The 26,165-nt window shown below is 33.2% G+C and overlaps 1 protein-coding gene across 1 annotated transcript; it reads right to left on the bottom strand.

The window, feature by feature from the left end:
- Positions 1-983: 983 nt before the first annotated feature.
- LOC123524951 (protein Star-like) lies at positions 984-11,531 on the bottom strand. The gene is made up of 3 exons (XM_045303590.2): positions 9,868-11,531; positions 9,381-9,575; positions 984-2,358 (listed from the first exon to the last, which is right to left on the bottom strand). Exons 1-3 carry the CDS (start codon positions 10,252-10,254, stop codon positions 1,996-1,998), a joined length of 945 nt encoding a protein of 314 aa, XP_045159525.1. The 5' UTR covers positions 10,255-11,531; the 3' UTR covers positions 984-1,995.
- Positions 11,532-26,165: the final 14,634 nt, after the last annotated feature.

The raw sequence follows: 26,165 nt of genomic DNA, 5'->3' as shown, positions 1-26,165 counted from the left end.
TTCAATTAAAAGTTGAATGCCGTTTTTTTTAAAGCTACTCTAATTATTGATCGATAACCTTTTGTTCTAATTAAGGCTGCAATTTAAACTACATTTGCAAAAATAAGAGTAAAAATCACTAAATAAATAAAAAAATATCACTTCCCGCTTACACGCGTTACCTCTCCTCAGGTCCGCAATGCGACTGGCGCTGAATGATTGTCACGAGGTTATGTCTCTAGACAAAAATGTGTGACGCAGGAGGCTTATTACGGGTTTTCTAAAAAAATGAGATCATTTCTTTCCTTAAAGTTTGAGCTATTTCCAAGAAAAAGTACTCATTACCTGTAAACTGTAGATATAAACTTTTATGCCAGATTAAATAACCAGTAATAACGGGGAATGAGGAGATGGGGAAATAGGTCATCATAATACATACCCTTTAAGGAACCTCAACTTGTTTACCCGTGAATTGCCAAATGAATTCCCCGAAAAAGGAATGCACCAAGTGACACTGACCTAAAACAGTGCAGTTTGCAAAATCACAGAATTCAAATCCTTTTACAACGATAAATCTAGATTTCATTTATGCGTCGACAATAAAATATTCAAAATAAAATTTCCAAGTACATATTCAATGAAGGCAGCAATCAGTAAAAAAAACCCGGATTTTGCAATAAATTACAATCAATAGATCTAGATTTACAACAGATCTTGAAAGGAAATGAAATTTGCAAGAAACAATAAGGAGCTTTAATTTAAATCATTCCAATTTAATTGCTAAAACTGGATTGACCTGGCATGAAATAAAATGAACAAACCTGAAAAAAATATCACTTCCATTCTATTGCACAAAAATAACAAGAAAAAGTTTCAGTAGCTATTCCAGAACGCCGAATCTGGTTCAGGCGACAAGCCATGTCCGTTCCAGAACAGCTAACTTACTCATTCCGGAACGTCTAACTTGATCATTCCGGAACGCCTAACTAACTTACTCCCGAACATGTACATTAGTCCTTCCAGAATGTATAACTCGTATGAGCGGGTAAGACGTTCAGGAACGTCTATTATATTTGCTAAGTTATGACTGACCAATGCAGGCCAATTACTGCCGGAAGGTCTAAGTTAGCCTTACTCCTAAATACAGGTAAGTGTTCTAGGAATATCAAACGTAGCCGTTCCAGTACGTCTAACAACATGCAATGGAGGATGTCCCATTACTTATACACTCTTTGGAGATCAAGACTAAAGGAGTTATCTACCGTATAAGAGAGCTCGGGAAAGCTGGGTAAATGACGACTCGATGTCCTTATAACAATGCGTATGAACGGGAAAGAACGGCGGACAATAAGCAGTTGCTTTGTGTTTTCGACTAATCTTCACGCTATAGACTATAGGAAAACATATAAATTCCAGCATTATTGTCAGCTAGTAAGTATTAATAGAGGGACTCCTCTTTCACAATTACCACTATAATTATATAAGAAATACCAGTTATAGTCTGTTGAAAAAGTCAAACATCTGAAGTCTATATTTAATAATAAGTCTAGAATTAAATAATACCCTGTTACATGTAATATTGTTCGCATGTAACGACGAACTGTAAATGTTCAATTTATATTTATAAATAAAGTGTTTGTTCTGTTCTGTTCTGTTCTAATTTTACTGAATTGTTTATAGCCGACATATAACGAAACACTTGGTTTGATGTTTGATGAAATTACCAGTACATAAATAATACATACCAACACCATTATACATGTATATACATAAAATTAATTGTTTCTGTCAAAATGTTCTGACAAAAACTTGTTTAAAGTAGAATACGGCCTTGAAATATGTTCATCAAAATTACAATAATATTGAAACAATTGCCATGCTTGTTTTCCCACAACATTTTGAGAGCTCTAAGTTACTTCCAGGAAACTGACAGCCACTGTTACGAAAGCGTGAATCTATAATTCAGCAAAATTAAATCATCAATTACCAGTCAGTTGTAGGTTTTTATGCTCAACACTAGAGTTTCCTTCTCACAAATATGAAATCTGGAGCAACATTAACTCGAATTTCTTTCACAAAATCATATCCTTTTGTGTCCATATAACGTTTCAAATGCTGTTTCCCTCCAACCCATTTGTTGTGCTCTATTGAGAACATTTTAATATTAAGTTTGTCCCATGGTATTGTATGAAGTACACCACTCTCTGCTCCTTCAACATCCAGGCTGAAATAATCGATATCCATCTTGCCAATTGCTAGCAATATTGTATAAAGTGGGAAACACTGCACCTGGATCAGATTTTTTGCTCTTTTTTTCATTTTATATCGATCGTCTAGAACTTTTCCTAGAACATGTATCTTTCCGGTGGAAAATGTTTCCTGAATAAAAAGAAATAATTGTAAGTAATTTGCATTGGCTTCATCAATGGCAACCAAATAGTGTTCTCTTACCACTTGTTTAAACATACAATAAAGCGCAAGGACATGCACCATTATATTACATGAAATTATAAAAAGAAAGATTACGTTGTATCAGTGAAATATCAAAGAGACATCATTCCAGATGTCTTAAAATTTCATTAATGTAAAAGTAAAAACAGAAAGTGATATTAGATAAACCAATACATTTTAAGAAGACATTAAAATGTGTATAAAAAGCAAACAAACAAAAAACAACAAACAAACAAACAAACAAAATTCATTCTATATTGCATCAAATTTCAATAGCATGACTTTCGGGCATTTTAAATATATCTTCATAATCAAAAAGAGTGTATAATAGATCAAATGTCCTTAAAATGCATAAAAAGTAACTTCATATTTTTGTCTTATTTCCATTATTAACAATTCAAAGAATTTTGTAAATTTCGATTTTTTTACATAAATCTGTAGCGTTCACTTTAATTCAGACGGGAAGAATTGCCACAATTTTGTGTTCATGCAGTTACCGTCGGGATATAATACAATTGGGCTGTTTTGAGTGTGTGAAGGGTGAAGGAATATATTGTGATAATGTAGTTGCCGTCGGGATATGATACAAATGGGCTGTTTAAGCTGTGTGAAGGCCAAAGGAATATAGTGTGATAATATGTCGGGAAATGATACAATTAAGCTGTTTAAGGTGTGTGAAGGGTGAGGAAATAAAATGTGGATATGTGATTGCCGTCGGATTACGATATATTTGGACTGTTAAAAGTGTGTGATGAGTAAAGGAATGAATTGTGATTATGTAGTTACCGTCTGGATATGATAACTTGGACTGTTAAATGTGTGTGAAGGCCAAAGGAAAAAAATGTTTGATTATGTAGTTATCGTCTCGATATGATACAGTTGGACTGTCAAAAGTGTGAGAAGAAGAAGACCAAAGTAAAAAAATGTATGTTTATGTAGTTACCGTTTGGATATGATACATTTGGACTGTTTTAAGTGTGTGAAGGCCAAAGAAAAATGTGTGATTATGTAGTTACCGTCTCGATATTATCACTTTGACTGTTTAACGTGTATGAAGACAAAGTATTAGATTGTGATTAATATTGTTATCGGCGGGCTATGATACACTTGGGCTGTTTAAATTGTTTAATTATTGCAGGAAGAAACTATGGTAATGAAGTTACTGTCAGAATATGATACAATTGGGCTGTTGAAAGGTTTTGAAGGGTGAAGGAATAAATTGCGATTATGTAATTACAGTTTGCATATATATAATTCTTTAGCTGTTTAAAGTGTGCGTGAAGTTTAACTAAAAAATCCAGATCTACATTATATCCAGACGTTTTATATATGACATTTATTTTAAAGGAAAGAAGGTATAGACATATCGGCAGTTATCATTTTAATATATTAAACGAAGCTTTAGCTTATTTTCTTGACGAGTATGACGAGTGTTCGGCGGACAGGGGATATAATCGGTCGTGACTATTCCTATCTGCTATTTTCCGGAAGCACCAGCGGAACGACAAGTCAGACAAGTCGATAGCATAACAATTCAAAAGATTATCGACATATGCGTTTGTTTCTTAATATTGTTTCAAACTGAATTTTACAAGGAGAAGAATTCTATAAGAAATAGATTTGTTCTTCAGTCTGTCCTTTCATGTGTTGCTTTGATCAAAGTATTGCATAATATGACGTAGTAGTGTAGGTACTGTATTCTTGGAATAAATATGTTTAATCTAAACTGAATTTTATCATACAGTTCATCCCTACAAAGCATTCACCTTAACAATTCTGGAAAAAAAACTGTTTTCAAATTAGAAACATCATGTAAAAGGCGAAATTTTAAATGTATCTTTAAATTAATAGATAATAAAATCTGTTAAAAGATCCTTTGGAAGCAAAGAATGCAACAAAGAAGAATAATAGCAGACTCGGTTTGATTGAGTCTGTTCGTGAGAGGTAATGAAATGTGCAACACCTCTCACGCACCACACCGCCCCCCCCCCCTCCCACCAGCACCGGCTTAAGCGGAACTCTATTACACATATGTTGAATGGACTCCATGATCCCAAAGGACCAGAAAATATAACAACACTGAATCCAAGTACGGGGAGACATTTTACAGCCGCCACACGCACTTAAAGATTGCTGCTGTGATAGTTAATAAAATCTGTCAAAAGTTCCTTTGGAAGCAAAGAATGCAACCAAGAAGAATAATAGCAGGCTTGGTTTGATTGAGTCTGTTCATGAGAGGTAATGAAATGTGCAACTCCTCTTACGCCATAAATGAGTCATATATAAAGGGACGGTCGCAATTAAACATATAAAGAATGTATATGTTCTTCTAGCATTTGCATAAAAAATACATCATCCGTGTATAGAAAACCAAGACTTTACTTAAAAACATCTATCAATAAGTTTTTCAACTATTTAGAAAAATAAAAACAATAACATTTTATGTCTTAGTAAGAGGAACAAGGAATAGACATATTTTATGTTCGTAGCAAAACATGTGGCTATTACATTACTACACGTTAATAGAACGCAACATTCATTGAAACCGTATAACATTGAAGCAGCGCATATTTGGATTTTAACAAGTTTGCATGTTTTACTTTCATTCAATCAGAATGTAATAGACACAAATGGTACATATACTTCATATATTTACATGGCAAGAGTGAACAAATAAACAAGTGATAATATTCGTATAATATAACAATAATGTAACTGTAGTATTTAAAATAGCTGGTTGTCCGTATATTTAAGTTTGCCGAAGGTATGCTTACTATTCATATTTTCTTATAATAAACCTATTGCACATATTCATTTATCTTGGTGAAAAACCTTACTCCGACATTTCATATTATCAAAAATATGTTTACAACGTTCTCATGTTCAGTCTTAGCATTAACTAAAGAAATATTTTTGTTCGTATATGTTTCAAAACGTATGCAAGGACAAACATCCTGATGTAACTTTTATGCTACTGAGACTGGAAGATATGAGAAGAACATATACTCGTATACCATCGAACAGTTACAGCTGGTTCTCAGTTTACCAATGTAATTGCAATTGCTCGCACATAAAGCAAGGTTAAAATGTATCCATGGGATTTGATGGCTTCGGTCTCTTTCGTTGTTTTTAAACAAAAAACCCTATCGTAGTACCGACTGAAAAATCGATTGCTTTAGATTATTATTATGACCTGCAAAATGACATTTACTGGAATGAAAATAAAACGTTAGATCCATTTTGACTTATTACAATAAACTGTTGATATACAATGAATATATTCAATACGGCAAAGCAACATTTGTATACCACTAAAAGCCCGTCTTATTTGAATGTGAAAGAACCTTACAAGATTCCGCCAGTGGAATTTTCGTCTATACTGGCCTATAAACCTTTGTTTGGCAACAATAAAACACTAGTATCACGTATTTTTTTTTTTTTTGAAAACAGTCATACTTCATACAAACCCAACACACATAGTACATTATTTATTCAAAGAATATCAGTTTTTACTACATGAATAATAAATCAGTATCGTGATATATATATATTTCAAAACACTTAATCTTTTTAAATGTGTTTCAAAATGGTAGGGCCAAGCAGAAATAAGCAATGCTAGCCCCTAAAATACACAGCAAAAGTCGGGATAATTAAAACATAAAAAAATGCTCGGATAAATGATTATAAACGACAACCTGCTAATGCGGCCCAAGCCATAATGTTACATGATTATCATTAACAGATTTTCAATTAATTAAGTAAATATGTAAAATTGCTCAAACAAGAAACATAATATATTGTCTGATTATTTATAGCAGTAGACTAAACTGTTTACATATGTACATGTATGTGAAAAAAGACTTCGGACATTTTTCTATTCAGATTGCCTATCAAATTAAGTAAAAACTGACCTAGGGCTAGACTTCTGAAACAGCCTAATAAAGATAGTTGAAGACCATTTCCTGATATATTCGAATGAATTTTACAAGTTTGTTAACAAAAAAGATGATTTTGTAGACATTTCTCATTCTATTGAAATATGAACATTAATCATTTTTCTGTTTTATACACCCCCCCCCCTCCCCCATCCAGTGACGCAACAAATACAATTTCACATGCCTTGTAAATAAAAAACATGTACGTATCTTGCAAAAATGGTACTTGGTCACACGGGGGATGGGGAATGTTAAAAAAAAAAAAAATAATAAAAAACTACATACAGTAAACCTCGCTTATAAGGAACAGCTTGGGACCTCTAAAATTTGTTCCTTATAACCGAGGTTCCTTATATCCGTATAGCGAACTAGTTCCTTGTAACCGAGGTTTGTATAACGAACACAATTTGTATAGCGAACACTATTTGACTGACGTTTGAAAAGGACTATGTGTTCACCTCTCCGGGCCGACTATAAATCTGTATGTGAGAATGTTGCGAGTCTAGTACCGGTCCTTTTCTGGAGAGATGGTAAGGTAAACTGCCTGCATGTATGTGACTGAAAAAGTGTTGAAACACGGCCTATAAACCTAAACTAAGCCAAAATGTACATCGGTAAGAATGACCGTAGTTTTTGTTTATTTTTGTCGGTTATTTCTATCTTCTTTTTTAGAGCGCGCTACATTATTTTTTAGTCTATTTTTGCACCTTTGCACCTGCTATAATTTTTACAATTGGAAATTAGGTAAACTGGACTGTTTGCCATTGTTAATCACGCGTAATTAGCACATTTATTAGGATATTTCCATCGTTACGAAACTATCTAGACTAATAATGACCAATATTATAATCCCAAGTCTACTGTCGTGTAGTGTTTGATAAATGTTAATGATGATATTATATATTTTCTTTTTATCGTATTCTTGAATTAACCAACGAAAGATCATAGAAATGAAAGCATTTCTTTTATTCAAGTGCATGAAAGCGCGTGGAAGTGCCGAGATTACTCCGACGTCATCAGCAATTCTCTTGTTTATTTCCGATTTTCAATAATTTTTATTATGTCTGTTCGCTATAACCGAGGGGTTTTCTACTGAATTTCATACTTTGGGACTGGAAAAGTGTTCCTTATAACCGAGTGTTCCTTATAACCGAGTTCCCTATAACCGAGGATTCTTACATTGAATAAAGAAGGAATTAGATCGGGGAATTGAAAACTGTTCCTTATAACCGAGTGTTCCTTATATCCGAGTTCCTTATAAGTGAGGTTTACTGTATAGGGTGTCAGCAAATGAATTTTACATAAAATATTTTGACACTTATTGCATGTGTTTCCTAAATCTTACATATATATAGCCTTATTCGTTTTTGTAAATAGCTCAAGCATAGAAAACACAATAATAAATAAATAGTCAAGCTTGAAAGTGGACTTATCCTGATAAGTATATCTTATGCATTTTTCAATCAGTTCTGCTGCCTCTTGACAGTCGAAGTCCGTCGATTGAGTGTCATAAGGATTGAGACAACTGCGTCTGTCGCAAGTCATGAACCAAGCAAGTTGCTAAGACATAAACAACAAGAAGTATATGTCTTCAACCTAAACATGAAATTGAGATATAAACGAACTTCTATGGGAATAGTGCCACTGTGATGCAAATGCCTTTTTACCCTTTGTATGATACAATTATGGCACACCTAGAATGCATTTTAAGAACAAGTTTGCTTTTAATTCGAACCAAAAAGAAAAAAAGCACTAGATCCAGCATCCTCAACGGTAACAAAAGTACACTAGACACCGACTCCTGAACTAACAGTGACGCCCCAGAACTAACACTGACGCCTTCAGAACTAGCATTGACACCCCAGAACTAACACTGACGCCTTCAGAACTAACACTGACGCCCCTACAGCTAACACTGACGTCTCCAGAACTAACACTGACACCCCTAGAATTAACACCAATTCACCCACACGTCTGAACTGAAACTTATTCCGAAGCCGACCGAAATAGTAGTAACGATCCCCAAGGAATATCGACATCAATGTTGATACTAGCTAGTGAAGTTCTATTACACTGAGATGTTGGATCAGGCGGTATTTTATTACTACATTGTATTATTATGTTGTTTTATTTTTTTTTTTGCATTAGAGTAACAGAAAACAAATTTAAATATTTGCTAGGCATTAAAGAATATAGGCTAATTGTGCATGACTCTGTGGTGTAGCCGCTATTATTTAAGCACACCAGGACTGTGCCTACAGATAATTTCGGAAACTGAAAAACCAAACACACTAAAAATGCAATATTAAGGGACCTTGAGAAGAGCAAACGATGCATCTAAAACGTGTCCAAATGTGTCATAAAATGCTAAAACCCAGGCACCCATGAGCCCACATGGCCTAGGCAGTCCCCTACCCCCCTCCGCTATAACTGAAAAAGGCCAGCTACGCCAATGTATGTAAAACATTTCATGTATTCAATATGTTACCCTCCCTATAAAAGTGCCCGGTCAGTATTGTACATGTGTACTGCATTTGTCAATACAGTATAGCAATAGATGTATAGAAAACAAACAATAGGCTATGATCAATGCATCAGTTATCATGGGCACTCGGGTGGAAAGAACTGAAGTACAGTTGTGTGGCCAAAAGATTTGTTCCACTTTCATTTTTTTGCTGTTCAGTTATTTTTAAAAATGTTAAAAAAACTGATAATTTGCATAGTAAAAAAATATTTTTTGTTTTTAAAACACTTTATAATTAGACATACCTTAAATGCATATGCTTATTTCACTAAAAAATATGACCCTCAGTCACAAACAGCTCAAATTTCAAGACAACGAATATGAAATAAAATTATTTTTTGTGACAGTCTGATAGGTATATAACTAATTTATGCGTATTTGAAGCCATTATATAAAATTATCAGCTATTGAAGTCATGAAATGGCATTGACATTTAGTCAAAATCCCTAGAATAATGTCCGATGTCCTTAGATAAATTTAACGATACTCACAAGTGACGGATATTTGTTTGTTGAAAGACAAGCATTTAGAGAATAAGCTTTTCTGTGTTTCTGTCGCAGCAAACCGTACGTTGTAGGGTTAGGTTCAATAAGAATCCCAGTCCAGTTGCGATACCGTTCAAGAAACAAACTGTTTGATAAATGCTCACCATCGAAAGCTCCACAGTCGACATAAAATCCATTTCGCTGAAGAACAAGACTCATATCGATAAAAATAATTCATAAAATTTAACAATAATTTAATCAACTACACATGAAGAAGCAGGTAGACTTCTCTAAAGAAATGTATCTGTTGCATAAATCGCTCGTATTTGATTCAGATTCATATCTATTATATGATATCTAAAAGAGCTTAAGTTTAACACTTATTGCTTTTCAAGCATTGAAAATAATATAAATAATTTTAATCGGATTGTCTATTCGTAAGTTTACTTTCCTGTTTTTCTATACTTTTGAAAGATCAGCGGTAAAAGCTTACCTTTTGATTCAAATACTCGTCTATGAACTGTGTTTGCCCAGGTGACGGATTCTGTATTTCAGGATCAGAAAGGTTGTATGGCAGCATAGACGGAGGTTGTACATAATACTTCTTCACGGTAGATATCAATGTTCTATCGTTAAAGGCAATCTTATCTCTATTCAGTTTTGACATTATGTCTATATAATTTATATTTTCCAATTGTACTGACTCCTTCCTGTCTTTATGATATATATTTTCCAACTGCGATGTTTCCTTTGGAAGATGAGTCCGTCTTGATATCCTAACTGCCAAGACTGCCACCACTAAGATTATTAAAAACCACAACAGTTCTTTTTTAACTCCCATCTTGCGAGAAATTAATATTAAACTCTTTTCTGAAATCATGGTGATTCTTTTGTAAAGACAGATCAAACGCCCAGTAACGTAAATAGGTCAATGTGTATTGTGATTATAAGATATTTGTAAAATTGTAACACGCACCAGAGTGTATAGATTCTTTGAGAAGTAACGGTCGTATCATATAACAAAAGACGATGGCGTTGGGCTAAAATATCGACCATTTGTACTTGAAATGGCCGCCGTGAATAAACATTGAGAAATATAGAGACTTATAGCATATATAATGTTGAAGTGTTTGTTCTTTTTTTTGTTGTATTTTTGTGTGTTTTTTTTTATTGATTGATTTCACATACTGACCACAGCGTAGCCACATAAACCTCAATTAACACAATGTATTTATATCCATGTAAATAAAAGAAAGAAAAACAACACCTAAATGTTGTAGTCGATATAATGCTGTTTCTGATGCATAAACAGCTTTGAAACGTAAATTTTATTGCGATAATGCCTGTTGATGTGTTTGGTATAATAATAAAATGTTTTATTGCAAGAGGATATGGCATTTGGGGATATTGTTCATGGTTCATGCAAGGTGTCCAGTCTTATAACTGGCTACACTTTACTTTTTGATCGGTCTAACGAAAGAGACAGAAGATGTAATGATATGTAGTCCATTGGAACTGAGCTGGTCTGACATTTGTTTGATTCGTCGCTTCCTTAATCATGTTCTACTGTTGTTCTGCTTTCTGCATCGACATGGAGTACATGCGTAAATGATCCGTTAATAAAGGCCCTAAGAAGATTCTGTGAATGCAAAGAACGTAACTAAGCAAAATAATAGGACTAGGACAGAGTGCGTTTGTTCATGAGACGTAAAGACATGTGAAACAGCCTTCACACCCCCTAGCACAAGCTTAAGCGGAATTTTTTAATGATAATATTAAATGGATTCCATAATCCTAAAGGACCAGAAGTATTTACACAAACAGTTTTACGTTTGTCATCAGCTCTCGAGGGTAACATTTATGAATACTTTCTATAACTTTGGAACATGTAAGGGATATATAGTTCAAATATTTTGCCGAATACACTGGTGTAAACACACCAACGTTGATTTGTAGGCGTTGCTGCACAATGATACTTTATTTGTATGTTTAAGCTTGTTGTCTATATGATTTGCTTTGTCTGTGTTTATCATGCTCTAAGCTGTACATACGCTGCTGTATTGATAAGGTTTGAAGAGGCAACATTTTTGAGATGTTGCATTAACTGAAAATTGCGAAGTATCACTATAACGTATGGAATATGTGGAGGGTCGTCCTCATTTGCAGAGAAGAAAGGATGGAAGAAATGAAATGACATGACTGCTTTATTCCAGTTACGACAACATTCCACCTACCCCTGCTGCCCCTGCGAGTTTTGAGTTCTTATGCGTAAGAATATATCACGAAGGCAGTAGGCTTGAGTGATATATTGTTTCGCATTAGAACGAAAAACTCTGGTTATTCTACGATAAATTACACTTGGGAACTTATTATTTCGATTCTAGCACGACATACTAGTATCAACAGTGTTAGAAAAAATGGTAACTACCGTTTACGACCTTGCTACGCTCCTGGATCAGATGACGTTATTGCACGCGAGTGGTTTATTGCAGAATAATCCGAGATAGATTTTACTCTACATGTATGTAGGTTATTTGCTGGTCGTTTTAGAATAGATTTTAATAGGAGAAACGACACTAGTTTGATATATTTTACGTTTCCAATCTGTTTATGCATCAGAAAATGCATTCTCTCGTCTACAAAATTTACGTGTTTTTATTTATTATTTTTTTTTGTTATTTTATGGTTTCGAATATTGGCCACAGTGTCGCCACATTAGCCCAAAATAACTCAAGATATTTAAATATACATAAATATGCTATTTGACGATCGAGAAATAGATTATCAAACTATTTCTATTCATAATCGAATATGCTGCACCATGGAATAAAAGATGTGAACTTAGTTTAGTTATTTAGTCATTTTGTGACAATTATTGATATTTTTCATCGTAAACATTATCAATTTCATATTTTTTTCAAGAAAGGAGCTTTTATCTGCTAGGACAAACATTAAATTCATTGAATGTATCAATATTACAATTATAACATCGATTTAGAGGACGCTGTCACCTGCAATTATTCTGAAGTCATGTATTTTCTCCCTTTCTTAATCTTTTTTAAGGTCACGTATTTATGACGTCACAACTTTTTCCAGTCGCATGCCCCGGAAAGACAGCCATGGTTAATTTCTACAACTCACTTCAATCTACAGTGTGGTTATTTCTCAATATTTTTCTCACGGCGGCTGATATCTCCACAAATCTCAACGCACTATTAAACCATTTCTCCCGAGCTTATGATCAGTGCGTCACTGTTATAAAACTGTAGAAAACTTTTTAATTGAGATGCCAAGATTTTGCAGGAATGAAATAGGGTAAGTTTGTTTTTATTGTGAAAATATATACCTAACGATAATAATTTTAACAAAACATTCAAGTAATCACAGCACACTCCTTAAAGGCTCAAAATGTTTAAAATATGGATGTCACATTTCTTTGTCACATTAGCTTTTCGTTATTATAATATCTTGTTTGATCCTGTTTCCAATTATATTTTTCTCTAACATTTGTTTGAGGTTTAAATACTTACTGACATTATAGAATTTTTCACTGAATCCATTCTTCTTTCTACTTCAGCTTTGGCTTGAACTATACAAATCATGTACAGTATTAACAAAACTTTATTTTCTAATCATGTAATAATGCATAAAACATATTTGTTCAGCTGATTCCTCTGTTTTAACGTACGTAACATTTAAAATCCTATGAAATTAGTGTAACATTTAAAGCCCTTTAACACTTAGCGTAACACTTAAAGTCCTATGAATCTTAACGTAACATTAAAAGACCTATGAAATTTAACACTTAAAGCCCTATGAAGCTTATCGTAACATCTAAAGCCCTATGAATTTTAACGTAATATTTAAAGCCCTATGAAACTTATGAAACTAAACATAGGATTTAAAGCCCTATGAAACTTACATCTACCAGTATTATACGTACGATCCATGTAGTTATACATTTTAACTACTATCGTGTCTCATTCCAACTGGCATTATTTTAGTACATGTGTATAGTAGTAAGGACATCGGACATTATGCGAGGGATTGTGCCCTAAGTTTAATGTTATTTCTTGACTTCAATAGCTGATAGTTTTATAAAACGGCTTCAAAAACTGATAAATAAGTAATATTCCTATCAAACTGTCACAAAAAATAGTTTTATTTCATATTTGTTTTCTTGAAAATCGAACAATTTGTAACTAAGGGTCATATTTTTGAAAAATTTGAAATGTGTATTTTTAGTTAAAATAAGCATTGGTATTTAAGGTATGTCTACTGTGAAATATTTTAACACAATAAACAAACTTATACCATGCAGATTATCAGTTTTATTAACATTTTTGAAAATAAACGAAACGGAAAAAATAAAAGTGGAACAAAACTTTTGGTCCCTAACTGTAACTCAGTTGTTTCCACCCGAGTGCCAATGTTAACGCTGGTGCATTGATCATAGCCTATTGTTTGTTTTCTATACATCTATTGCTATACTGTATTTATACACATGTACAGTACTGACCGGGCATTATATGGAGGATTATTATTGAATACATGCAGTGGTGTAGCTGGCCATACATTGGCGTAGTTGGCCTTTTGCAGTTGAAACGGAGGGGTGCAGGAGACTGCCTATCCACTGTGGTTCAGGGATGCCTTACTTTAGCATTTTATATCAGTGGAACAGAAGTTCACTAGCTAGTATCAACATTTATATAGACCATTCTTGGGTGTCTGGTTAGTTCTTGAGGTCCTTACTAGTATTTCGGTTGGCTTCAAAATAAGTTTCGGGACGTGTAGCGAATTGATGTTAATTCTGGTTGGTTGTCAGTGTTAGTTCTGGGCGAGTCAGTATTATTCTATGGTCTCAGTGTTAGTTCTGGAAGCAACTGGGTTAATTAATGAGATGGTGTCTGGTAGAGTTCTGTTAGGGTATAGGATGCTGGATAGAATAAAAGCAAATGTTGCTCTTAAAATGCGTTATAGGTTCGCTTCAGCTGTGTCCTACAAAAGGTAAAAAATTTGCACCTAAATGGCACTATTCCCATAGAAGTTTGTCTGTATTTCTTTGTCATGTTTACGTTGAAGACACATATGTAATATGTCGAAGCCGCTTGCTTGGTTCTTGACTTACGACAGATGCAGTTGTCTCACTCCTGATTACACTCAATCGACGGACTTAGACTGTCAAGAGGTAACAGATCTGATTGAAAAATTTATAAGGTATACTTATATCGATCTGTCTGCTTTCTAGCTTGGCTTTCTATGTCCGCTATTTATTTAGTTTAGTGTTTTCTGTGCTTGAAATATTTACAAAAATGAATAAAGCTGTACATATGTAAGGTTTAGGAAACGGATGCAATAAGTGTCAAATATTTATGTAAAAATGTATTTGCTGACACCCTATACGTAGTTTTTTTCAATTTTAAACACTTTCCCACCTGTGACCAAGTGCCATTTTTTGCAGCATACGTATATAATAATTAATTACAAAGGCATGTGAACTATTTTGTTGCGTCACTGGAGGGGGGGGGGGAAAGATGTTTAAAATGTAAAAATGATTTATGTTCGTATTTTAATAGAAAAGAGAATGAGAAATGTCTACAAAGTCGTCTTTTTTTGTTCATAAACTTGTAAAATGAAGTCGCATTTATCAAGAAATGGTCTTCAACTACCGTAACTATGCAATGTCAGTAGTCTATCCCTATGTCACGTTTTCCTTAATCGGATAGGCAATCTGAATAGGAAAATGTCCGAGGTCCTTTAGACATGTGAGTACATTGTTATAAATCCTTTTATAAGTAGTGTCTGTAAATTGTGTGTTGTAAGTACATCAAAACATTTTACATGTCTATACATTGTTTACTAATAGCCTCATACTGTTTTAAAGAAAGGCCATTTTAGCAATTTATGTATCTTAAAATGTACTGTATGATTTTATGTAAACTAATGGTAAATGTATGAGACTGAAATTAGTTAATTAATTAATTAATTATATAGTTTATTTATTTATTTATTTATTTATTTATTTATTTATAAATAAATAAATAAATAAATAAATAAATAGATATTTTGGTGTGAAAATGAGAACACGAACATATTGTTAAACAAATGATTATATCGGAAATATGTATAAGCTAAAAGTAGCCCACAGTAGTTCAATATGCGATCTATGCTTTCGAATCTCTTTTTTCTACAATGTAGACCTCGATTAAACCGCTAGATATTTCAACATTTAATATTTACTTTGAATTCAGAAAATATTCTTCTAATGTATTTAAGAATTAAGTCCATGTTTCGGAGAAAAAAGTTCGAACATCCCCAAATCATAAAAAGAAAGAATTGTTTTACATGAACATAAAACAGTATATGAAAGATTTATATTATTCTACAAAACCCTTGTCAATTTCCTCATATATTATTATTATTATTATACCAGATTGATATAGCGCCCTTTCCATGATCAATTTTACGTTCAAAGGCGCTTTACATAGTTCAAATGCAGCCACACAGGGCGCATAATTCATCCTCTACTGGTACAGACACAGAGCGATTTGACCAGAGGGACAGAGTATTGAATTCCGGTAGGGGACTTTAGGAAGCGGCTACACTTCTGGACAGTTCAACTCCATTAAAATCTCAACATTTTAATAAAAACTGTTACATGTCTCCGTTCTGATGCATTTGCAACAATGTCCCAGTGCTTAAACTTTACATTACTAGGTGGTTAAACATCGTTTTTGACAAATGTTTACTTTAATTTCTTTACAAATGGCATTCTTTTTAAAGGTAGGCAACTCTATTAGAGCATATAAAGTGTCCAATTCTACCGGACAGAAAAATGTATTGGACAGATAGTTTGTTTGTAAAGACGTTCACTGGAAATTTCGGTGTTTCGGTAAACTGCTTAACCTTAACTTCACTTGAATATATAAAATTTCCTTTTAAACATCCATTTTTAGTGGTAATACGCATTTATGCGTATTGTGTTCAGCTAATTGAAATATTAAGATACATGTATTTCGTATGTACCATTTTAGACCTTATGTATAGTTTTGTTTGTCATATAATTATTTTTATTATTCAGCATTAACACTTGACGGAAATTATAAACAATGTCTTTTCAGCAACATATCAAAAGTCAAAATGGAACACCTAATTCATTAATAAGATGTATTCAGCAGCCACATGTTCTAAGCAGCCAGTTAATGTTTCTGTTTCAATTTCAATTTCACCTGCCTAAAGAAGACAGGATGCATTGCTCCCTTGGCTGACAGCCTAATAAAGGTTGATTGTACTGCCTTTTCAATCTTACACCTTTGGTTTATGAATGAATTTGAAACAGAACTACTTTGTTTCCAGTTCAAACAAATGGAAGTTATTACAATATGTCAAACAAATAACGTCATTCTGACGTTAAATAAATAACATACTGTTTAGTCTGTTAGCACAATGTCAACCGAGGCAACATTCAAAAATACATACAGCAAACTGCTAACTGAAAAATCTCATATTTATCTATACATGTGTGATTCTTTTTTTCACAGAGAAGGGGCTCATATTTTTATGCTATATACTATTATTATATACAAGGGATGCAACTGGCTATAAATTAATCGACAAAGATTTGCAACAGAATATATTTACAATATTTCCCGAAAATTAACATTTTAACCGACGATTTTATCCGATTTGCTCTGACATTTAATAATTTAATAAAAAATACCAAAATCTTGCAAATGCATTACTTTATCTTACCATTTATTGAGAATTGTTTAAGTATTACGCAAAAGGGTTTTCTCCTTTATTTTTGACGGTTACGGTCTCCATTTTGCTCTTTATGTAACAAACGCTTTCATTGGTCGTACAAACCAATCAGATAACGCGTAACAAATTAGACATATAGAAACATACGTCATCAAATATGTACGACGATTAGAAATTTGTTTCAAGCGGATGGTAAATAAGCAATTATTACAGTTTAATCAAAAGGCAAGACTAAAAGTACACACGATTTGTTTTGCAGTTGTTAATACGTGTACCCTTTATGACACGAAATAGCTGTCTGTCGATGTTTCACAAGGATAACATTGGTTTTTTTATGTTGTAAATGTGTGTCGACTTTTATATATTTGGCATTTTTTCGACATGTGTCAATTGTTTCCTTAAAAACATCAGATGCTTTAGTGCAGCTGGTACTGGTTTCGACAGCTGGTTATCCAAAACAACAAATGGAAGGTTCAGGCTGTTTTAATTGCTTTTTTCTGGAAAATGATTTACAGGTAGTTGTATCCATTGTATTTTATAATTGCATACATGGCATAAAAATATGAGACCCTTCCCTGTGCTTTAATTGGTGTAACATTATGATGCTACATGACTTACACCAACCTTTTCTGTTAGGAAGCATACTATCTCTTTTAGACTCATGCTTTTTTTTTTCTTTTGTGAGTACGACGGGGGTAGCGGAGATGTTACATCTTACTGTTACATAGGTAAGATTAAGATTTAACCGCTGTAGAATAGGTATTTCATGAACAGGGGCACGCAAGTGAAGTATAATAGTAATAGTATATAGAAAAACATGTTATAATGCTATTTAAGAGTACGTAATTGGAAAGGGATTACATGGAATTACCTTTTCCATTTCAGCAAGAAGCGTATCACATGTTTTCTTTGCCTGATTGCTTTATCTGGCTTTATCATTTTCGTGCTGATTGGTTTTAATGTTTTGGATACTAGACAAAATTTTCAAATGACACTAATCAAATATTAAATAGAAGACAGGTGAGTTTACTTTTTTTTTATTATATTATTTATCATGCCCATGTAAAATTTTATTAAAGTAAATGGTTTGCTCACCTTTGTAAGGTGTTCCATTACTAATCAAGTCACACATTTACGATGGCGCAACCCATCAAACCGATGCTGTTTACGCGTCGCAATCGTTCTGACAACATTTGCAGTCGTACTTTTTCCTCTTTCTCTTTGTACCTTATGGATATTTTTGTCACGCTCCACCGTCGCAGTCTCTCTCGTATCTTTGCCCTTCGTCATCGTGCTGATTTGTCTCGCTGTTTTATCTTTGCGCTCCACTGTCCTACCTCGCCATCCACCATCACCTTCTTTCTGCTTTTCAGTCCTACCATATTGCTTTACCATCATGTCTTCACACTTTCCCGTCGTACTTTTATTAATGCGATCATTTCTTCGCCGATCGCAATCACACTGTCGCGCATGTATACTGTCACACATTTACTACTGTTTTGTGACTTTAATGTAATACGCACACAGTTAAGTTTGTAAACAACAGAAATGCCGAAACCGAAACGCGAAGACACGATTGTAAAATACGATAAGAACTTTGAATCGTTACCATCCTACAATTGTCAACGTTGCACCTTCGAGCTACGTCACCGTTGTAATGTGTGATCACAATGGTACCGTAACGCTTCGCTATTGCACTATCGCGCTTTGTGTTCGTAGGAGGCAGTAGGTGCCTCTTACGGAACACTATACCCTTGTCAATTCAGTTTTTACAGCTCCGAGTACGCAGGATTTTTTTCATGTATCTATGATGTTTTAAAATAATTTGCAATTATATCTCTATGTAATACATGTAGTATGTACATGTACACGATGTTCTACAAACATTAGCAATAACTACTTAAAACAATGCAAACAAGGACGTCAGTCTTAATTTCCAAGATGAAGTAGCAGATAGATGGTCTACAATTTCCTACTTAATTCAAAAGTAAATTCTGACAGGTCGTGGGCATTTGTGACGGAATAGTTAACTGAAGTTTGAACATGAGATGGAATTTAAGGAAAACATTCTCTTTCAAACTAGAGGAGACACATATAATTGGTTTTCCTACCCGACTGAAGCGATTATCTCTTTTCGTTTACAGATTGCCACTTGAATTTTTCTATCTAAGCTAACCTCCCTAAAATACAAAAATAATCCTCTATATACTCAAACGTTTCAACAAATAACTGTCTACTTATACACTATTGACAACCGGTCTAAAGCATTAGACGCCCGAGATGAACCCTTGATATGATTATTAAAGGACAAGGAAAAGCCTTACAATAAGGTAATTTCTTAGGTATATAAGTAAATATGTTATAAATGTTCTCCAAGCAAATCCCGAAATGAACCTCTATGATATTTATCTAGTATACATGATGCGCATGTACATACGTAATTACACCAGGAATACTGTTTTGCTTATCTGACCCGAGCATTAAAATTTAAAACACTACAGTTACTGTGCTGAATCAAAACCAAATACTAACTACACTGAATAAAGACGATAATAAAAGTATTCATTCAATCAAATATTAAGAAAACTAACGTCGTAAATAAAATATTCCTTGTTTTATTTTTTCTGGACTTTGGCAGGGGTTGACTGAAATGGAAGCAGCGTTTTATTTTTCATATAACAAAATGGTTAGTGAGTATGGTTTTACGCCGATGATTGGCTGAAACCTTTGACCTGTAATTCAAACAATCTAAATACTTAGACGAAGTGTTTCAGAGGTGCAGAGGTTCAACAAGTGAACCATTGTACTCCTCTTGTGTGCAAAACTCTTGTTTCAAATTTCCTTATAGTTACTGCATATTACAAACAAGTATTTTGTGTTGTTATATTTTCTTGTCCATTAAATGGATATATAATAGCGTTCCGCTTAAACCGGTTGTAGGGGTGGGAGCGTGAGAGGTGTTGCACATTCCATTACCTCTCATGAACAGACTGAATCAAACCGAGTCTGCTATTATTCTACCTGGTTGCATTCTATGCTTCCAAAGGATCTTTTTACAGATTTTATTTCATATGCGGTCATGCACAGATCATTTTAGTATTGAAATTACAGGATAGTTCATAGTTGTTTTTTACAAAGCTTGTTTGTCTTTATTTATCATAAAACACTATTAATTAAGTTGCCGAGCTTTCTATATTAGAGATTTTTTGTTGTTGTTTATTTTGTTTTGTAGTTCAGTAAAGGGTGACAATAGATCAAATGTTTTCGCACTCCATATATCTAGTTCTGAGATTTCCGACGGGAAGATGAAAGAGTTACAACGACTGGGAGATCTTGTACAGCGAAGACTGTATTACCTGCAGGTTAATTTTGTTTTAGTTTTAAAAGGCAAAAAAAAAGAGAAAAGTACAGATGGAGAGAATGGAGAATTATGTGATTCCAATTTTCTTTTTAAAACAAAAAGATCAATTTATTTTTTTTTTTTTTGATTTATGAACAAGCAAATTAAATAAAAGCGTCGTTATACTGTTTCGTTTAAAAACAATTACATCTAAAGGTTTACTTTTTTGTTAAAGAGGCATACATTTACAGGTGGCTAGAACCAATATTTGTATTTTATAAATAAAAGACAATCGGTTGTTACGGAACTATTATAAAGATATGACTAACTGTTTCGAATTTGTTGAAATCGCAGCATGTTGACACATGTACTGTCATACATTTTTGAAATATATTGGCAAAAATGTGGGCGTTGCGTCTGAAGATTCCTTTAATGAAGTACCTTTATTCAGCTACTAATGTCTTTAAAACAAGAAGTTAAATATAAATAAAGATGTTTTGTAAATATGATTTATTTTAGAACCCCAAAGACTGCGAGAATTCAAAAAAAGATATTGTGCAAAAGTCGCAATACAGGTATGTATCAATGAAATTGAATTCTATAGTACTGTTAAAAGAAACAATACTAGACAGAATCTAGAAATATGAGGGTAGCTTACTTTTTCGAGAGGGCGTTGCAACCCTAGAGAATATCAGATACAAGAAGACTCTATAGTCTATGTGGTAGTATCGTGGCCTAAATTGGGAAATGCTGTGAACTCGGCGGCCAAATTGTTTTTCAATTACACAGGCACCGAGAGTTTGTGGAATAGAAACAGCCATTGTGTAAATCAAGTTTGGACTTTTGTTTCTATATTTTTTCTTCAGTTGGATTTGGGTGTCTGATAACCGATTGGATATTTTGTTTAATCGTAGCGTATGCAACACAGCGGACGCTTATAATTGATTCAAAAGGCTGGCAATATTCAAGTCATGGACTTGAAGTAGTATTTTTGCCACTAAGTACCAACTGTAGGTTAACGAAGAATGAATAGGTGGTTCAAGTAACAGGTAAGTTTGTTTATGTTGGTATTTTCACCTCGTCTGATTATTGAAAAAGAAATCTACGAGGTATTGTCGTTACTTGATCGTCGGCGTCGACGTCGGCTTTGGATAAAAGTTTTGTTTAGGTCCATCGTTTCTCAAAAACAGTATGAGCTACAGCGTTGAAACCTTGCACACTACGTACACTAAGAACCTTAACTCTGATGTGCATTTTGTCAGAAAAATGGCCCTTTTTGTACTTATAAAATTTGAGTTTCTTGGTTAGAATGTTTGTTTAGGTCCAGCTTTTCTCAAAAACTATAAGACTTACAACTTTGAAACTTTGCACACTTGTTTATCATCATTATGTTGTTTTGTAGGCCAAGAATCATAACTCTGATATGCATTGTCTTAGAATAATAGTCTTTTAGTACTAAGAAAATTTGAGTTTCGCGGTTAAAATTTGTTTAGGTCCACCTTTCCTCAAAATCTATATGAGCTACATCTTTGAATCTTTGCAAACTTTTTTTATCATCATTGTATCTTGTATTAGGCCAAGAACCATAAATCTAATCTCCATTTTTCTGAATTAAGGTCCTTTTTATACTTAGAAATTCTGAACTATAACTATTTTCTTACATACTGTCAGTACTTGCAGACGATCGAAGGCATCCGCATGCGGTTAAACCTTTTATGATCCTATTTAATCCCGAGAATAGAGTCTTATTATCTACATAATTTCCATAATTTTGATGTTTTGATGTGTAGTTATAAAATTATCAACTTAGTTCCATTTCAGGTTGAATGCGCCACACACTGATTATCAACTGACTGTTATCAAATTTTCACAAATTAAAATTGACAATATTTCCGACAAACTGGTATTTTTCCAATTTTCTGTTATACTCCATTTTGCTACAGTAACTGTAACTCTTCAAACATGACCATCAAGTCGTTCTGTTAGCAGAGCGTAAAATGACGAACATGAAAAGCTTTTTAGGAAGCGTTTTTATACACAACCATAAGCACGGCAAAAAAGTCTTTATTTCAAGTTTGTGTTAAAATTTTCTCTCCAGTGATATGTAATTTGTCAAGACGATTTATGAACGCAAACACGTAAAACTGACATCAAGTTTCAAAAAAGAAAACAAAATAATATGCATCGCGTATATTCAAGAAACTGCCAGATACTATTTAATAAATAAGATCATTTAGGTTACATTCTACCAATTCAATTCCTTATTTATTTCATATTAATAACAAAACATCAAGACCTCATTTTCAGCACTTTAGAGTATTTCAATGATATGAAAACCATATATGGTCATTTAGTATAACATGTCTTCGTATCAAAAATAGAAAAATATTGACATGTTATGTTGTATATAAGAAAAATAATCTGTTCTGAGAAACATCACCCTCTAAAAATGCCCCCGTGAAAACAGCCGTTTAGCAATTACGCGTAGTTAGACATTTTTCGCAAAGAATAAAACTTATTCCAAGAAATCTACAATGAAAATGGTCTAGATCTATTCTCAATACTATAAGCAATAAACATAAGCCAAAAATTTAACTGTCACCTCCTCATGTCACTCATTATACCAGATTTTATCCATAGCATGGAACTACATTTTGGACTACTTCACATGTAACACTGAGTAGTCACTTCCGGTTTGGTGTAATCCGTCCTTTAGAATTCTCTCTATCCCCTACCTCCCAGTACAAAAAACGACATTTTTATTCTTATTTCGTCAATTTCCATTAATTTTAATTAAGTGTCTGTTCCTATCTGTAGATGTAATGAAATGATATGATAATGATTATAAAATGAATATGTTATTTCATGACATTCTTCAAACAGATGATATATTTTCGAGTAAACTTTCTCCTATACATGACAAACAAATACAAACAGGCCCTGTAATTGACAGTCTTGCCAAAGGTTCTTTGCAAAGTGTATTGACATTTCTTTAAAGGGAATTCCTATAGTTTTTTGCGCATCTTTCCGCGCAGCCGACACTATCTATGGAAAATTGAAGTGAAGTCAACAATTGTTGAAACATGTGACAGCCAATCTTAAATATGAGGAATCTTATATAAAGTAACATTTTTAATAAGTTTTATCAATAATCAATTGTCGATACTGGTTTATGTTGTATTGACATGTATCATGCCTGACATGTATCATGCAACTTGCCATTTGTGGTTGTGTTTTGACAGCGCATTTTAGTACAAAGACAGTATTATTCATATAATATTAGTCAATTAACTTTGTATTGATGAGACAATTTCTCCTTTCAGATCATTTGGTATTCAATTGAATGTAAAGGATTAAGAATTTTTTTCAACTTTTTTAACTTTTAGCCTATGTATTCCATTTAGTCAAGTTCGCGTCATTTTTCGTCCGAACAGGTGTTGTATTCAAGCGATCGTAACATACAATTTAGCCTGGTGACCCATACAGTTTTTAACATTTTTATGTTCAGAGTACAATTGTCTACACACAATGAAAACAGGAACAAAATCTATGAAACAGTTTTTTTTCGAAATGTAAAATAAATATTCTTTACTACGAGTATGAAACAATATTTTTTCCTTTGTACCCATTATTGTTATGATATAGTGTTACAAATTTGACTATGATATAAATAACTATATAATAAAATCTGTAAAAAGAATAATTCTTATTGTGCTGTTTCAATGTATATTTTGGTTGGTATCTGTAAAATAAATAGAAGATTATGAAAATGTTGAAAAATCGCTAGCAGTTTCAGCAAGAGTGGGTGTGTTCAAAACATTTTGTCATGAAAACAAGCCTGGTGACTCGTTCTTTTTATTTGTTTATTGTTTGTAGCACAAGTTTTCCTATCATATATGTGAATATATGTGTTTTTTAAATGCATGATACCAGTTTCGCCATTTTTTTCTTTTGCATATTTGCTGTGTCAGTTTGTCAGTTTGCGAAATAAATGTTTATAAAATTCAAAGATATCCAATGGGCATCTTTCACTAAAATATTTTATCTTTTGATGTTCACTTCAAATGTATAAAATTCTCCTCTGTTGCCTTTCACTTTACAAAATATATAAATTAAGTTTGCATACAGAGCTACGTTCATAAGAAAATGTCATGCAATAACAGCTAATCATTAAAAAACTGCCTGTTTTATTAATGGTACTACACATTTATATTATGTTTATCTGTACATGTAAACAGTGAGTAATATTTTAACCTAATTCATAGTACTATTTATGCACATGAACGGCTTAATTTTATGTTTACATAAACCATATAAGTAATTGGTCATGTTTGCAAACAGGAAATTTGGATCTAAGATACTTTTAATGGAACACCAGCTCGTGAATACCAAACTACAATACTAAAATAGAAACGGTAGTGAGTTCGATCGCCAGTATTTTCTAGAGTCCGAAGATACTAATTCCATCCTTACTTCGAAAAGTTAACAGCAATGCAGATTGCACATACAATAATTTAATAAGAAGAGAAAAGGATTTGTCTTAAAGTTTTATGTAACGTTTCATGCATCGCATGTACTTCCAACACGTTTACACTGCGTAGATTCGCTCATAGTTCACTCGTAGTACTTGCCGTGCAGATACATTCATTCGACAAACACGACCCGGGACTTCTAGCTTATTATTGTTAAAACAACTACTGGAGTTGCGGCCACGTTTTCTTCGACCGAATCGTCGACTTTGCGGACTCAAAGAAGGGGTCGGAAACTCATAGTCTCAGAATTACTTCACATTTGCACCCTTTTTAGTATTCAAGCCATATATGAAAAATCAAGGGTGAAAAGATACGAATCAGCTCTGGTTACAATGGAAACGGGAACATTATACTTTTTACGAAAATTCTGAGAGTCAATTTTTACTAAAATGTTACAATTTTCTTCACACATAGCGGTCTCTATGTCTGAAATAAAGCACTAATTTTCATATTTGCCTGAAATACATACCTGAAGTAATTAATTAAAACAAATATTGTCTTTCAACATTTTCACAGTTTAAGAAGCAACAATTTTATAAATACCCCCTTTTAAGATTTTACATTATCTTTAAAAATTGGTCTGCATGTATATTTTTCAACTTCTAATAGAAAAAAATATGCACGCATCTGAATATAATACTTGTAAGGAGGAATTTTATTGGGTCATTCATATTTGAGCTTTTTACAGAAATTTGAAAATTGACAAAAAATGAGTTTTCAGCAAACTCATTTATGCCTAAATTACAGAATAACCTGAAATAATATTACATTGCCAGATACAGATTGTAGCAAAACATAAGTATTTTATGTAAAATCAATTTACAAAGTTATACTGTCCAACACTTTGTCTAGAAATTAAGGAGAATGTTCCGTTACCATGGCAACGTAAAGAAAATTATTATTCAGACCTTTTTAAAGCACTTTTGTATTCAAGAAACAAGAAAAGTTCATCTGCAAACTGTCAATGCATCTAACGCACCTAAAGCACATTCTGGGCAGAATTAAGAAGGATACAACCGTGATAACGATCTATGAAACTTAAAGCATTGTCAAAAGATCAGTTCTCAACAACCTTGTATGCACTTTTCTTTCTTTTGGGTAAACTAATTTTGAGTTTCAAAGCAGTTGGAAATACTCATAACCAACTGATACTGGTCT

Source organism: Mercenaria mercenaria, chromosome 1, assembly GCF_021730395.1.
Source record: "Mercenaria mercenaria strain notata chromosome 1, MADL_Memer_1, whole genome shotgun sequence".
Lineage (NCBI taxonomy): Eukaryota > Metazoa > Mollusca > Bivalvia > Venerida > Veneridae > Mercenaria > Mercenaria mercenaria.
Note: the sequence above shows the minus strand (reverse complement) of the source record. Positions and strands in the feature narration are given on the sequence as shown.

Coding starts and splice junctions, on each gene's coding strand:
- LOC123524951 (XM_045303590.2), bottom strand. CDS start 10,254: ATGATTTCAGAAAAGAGTTTAATATTAATTTCTCGCAAGATGGGAGTT. Junction 9,576..9,867: donor ACGAGTATTTGAATCAAAAG/GTAAGCTTTTAC, acceptor CTTGTTCTTCAG/CGAAATGGATTTTATGTCGA. Junction 2,359..9,380: donor CAAACAAATATCCGTCACTT/GTGAGTATCGTT, acceptor CTTTTTATTCAG/GAAACATTTTCCACCGGAAA.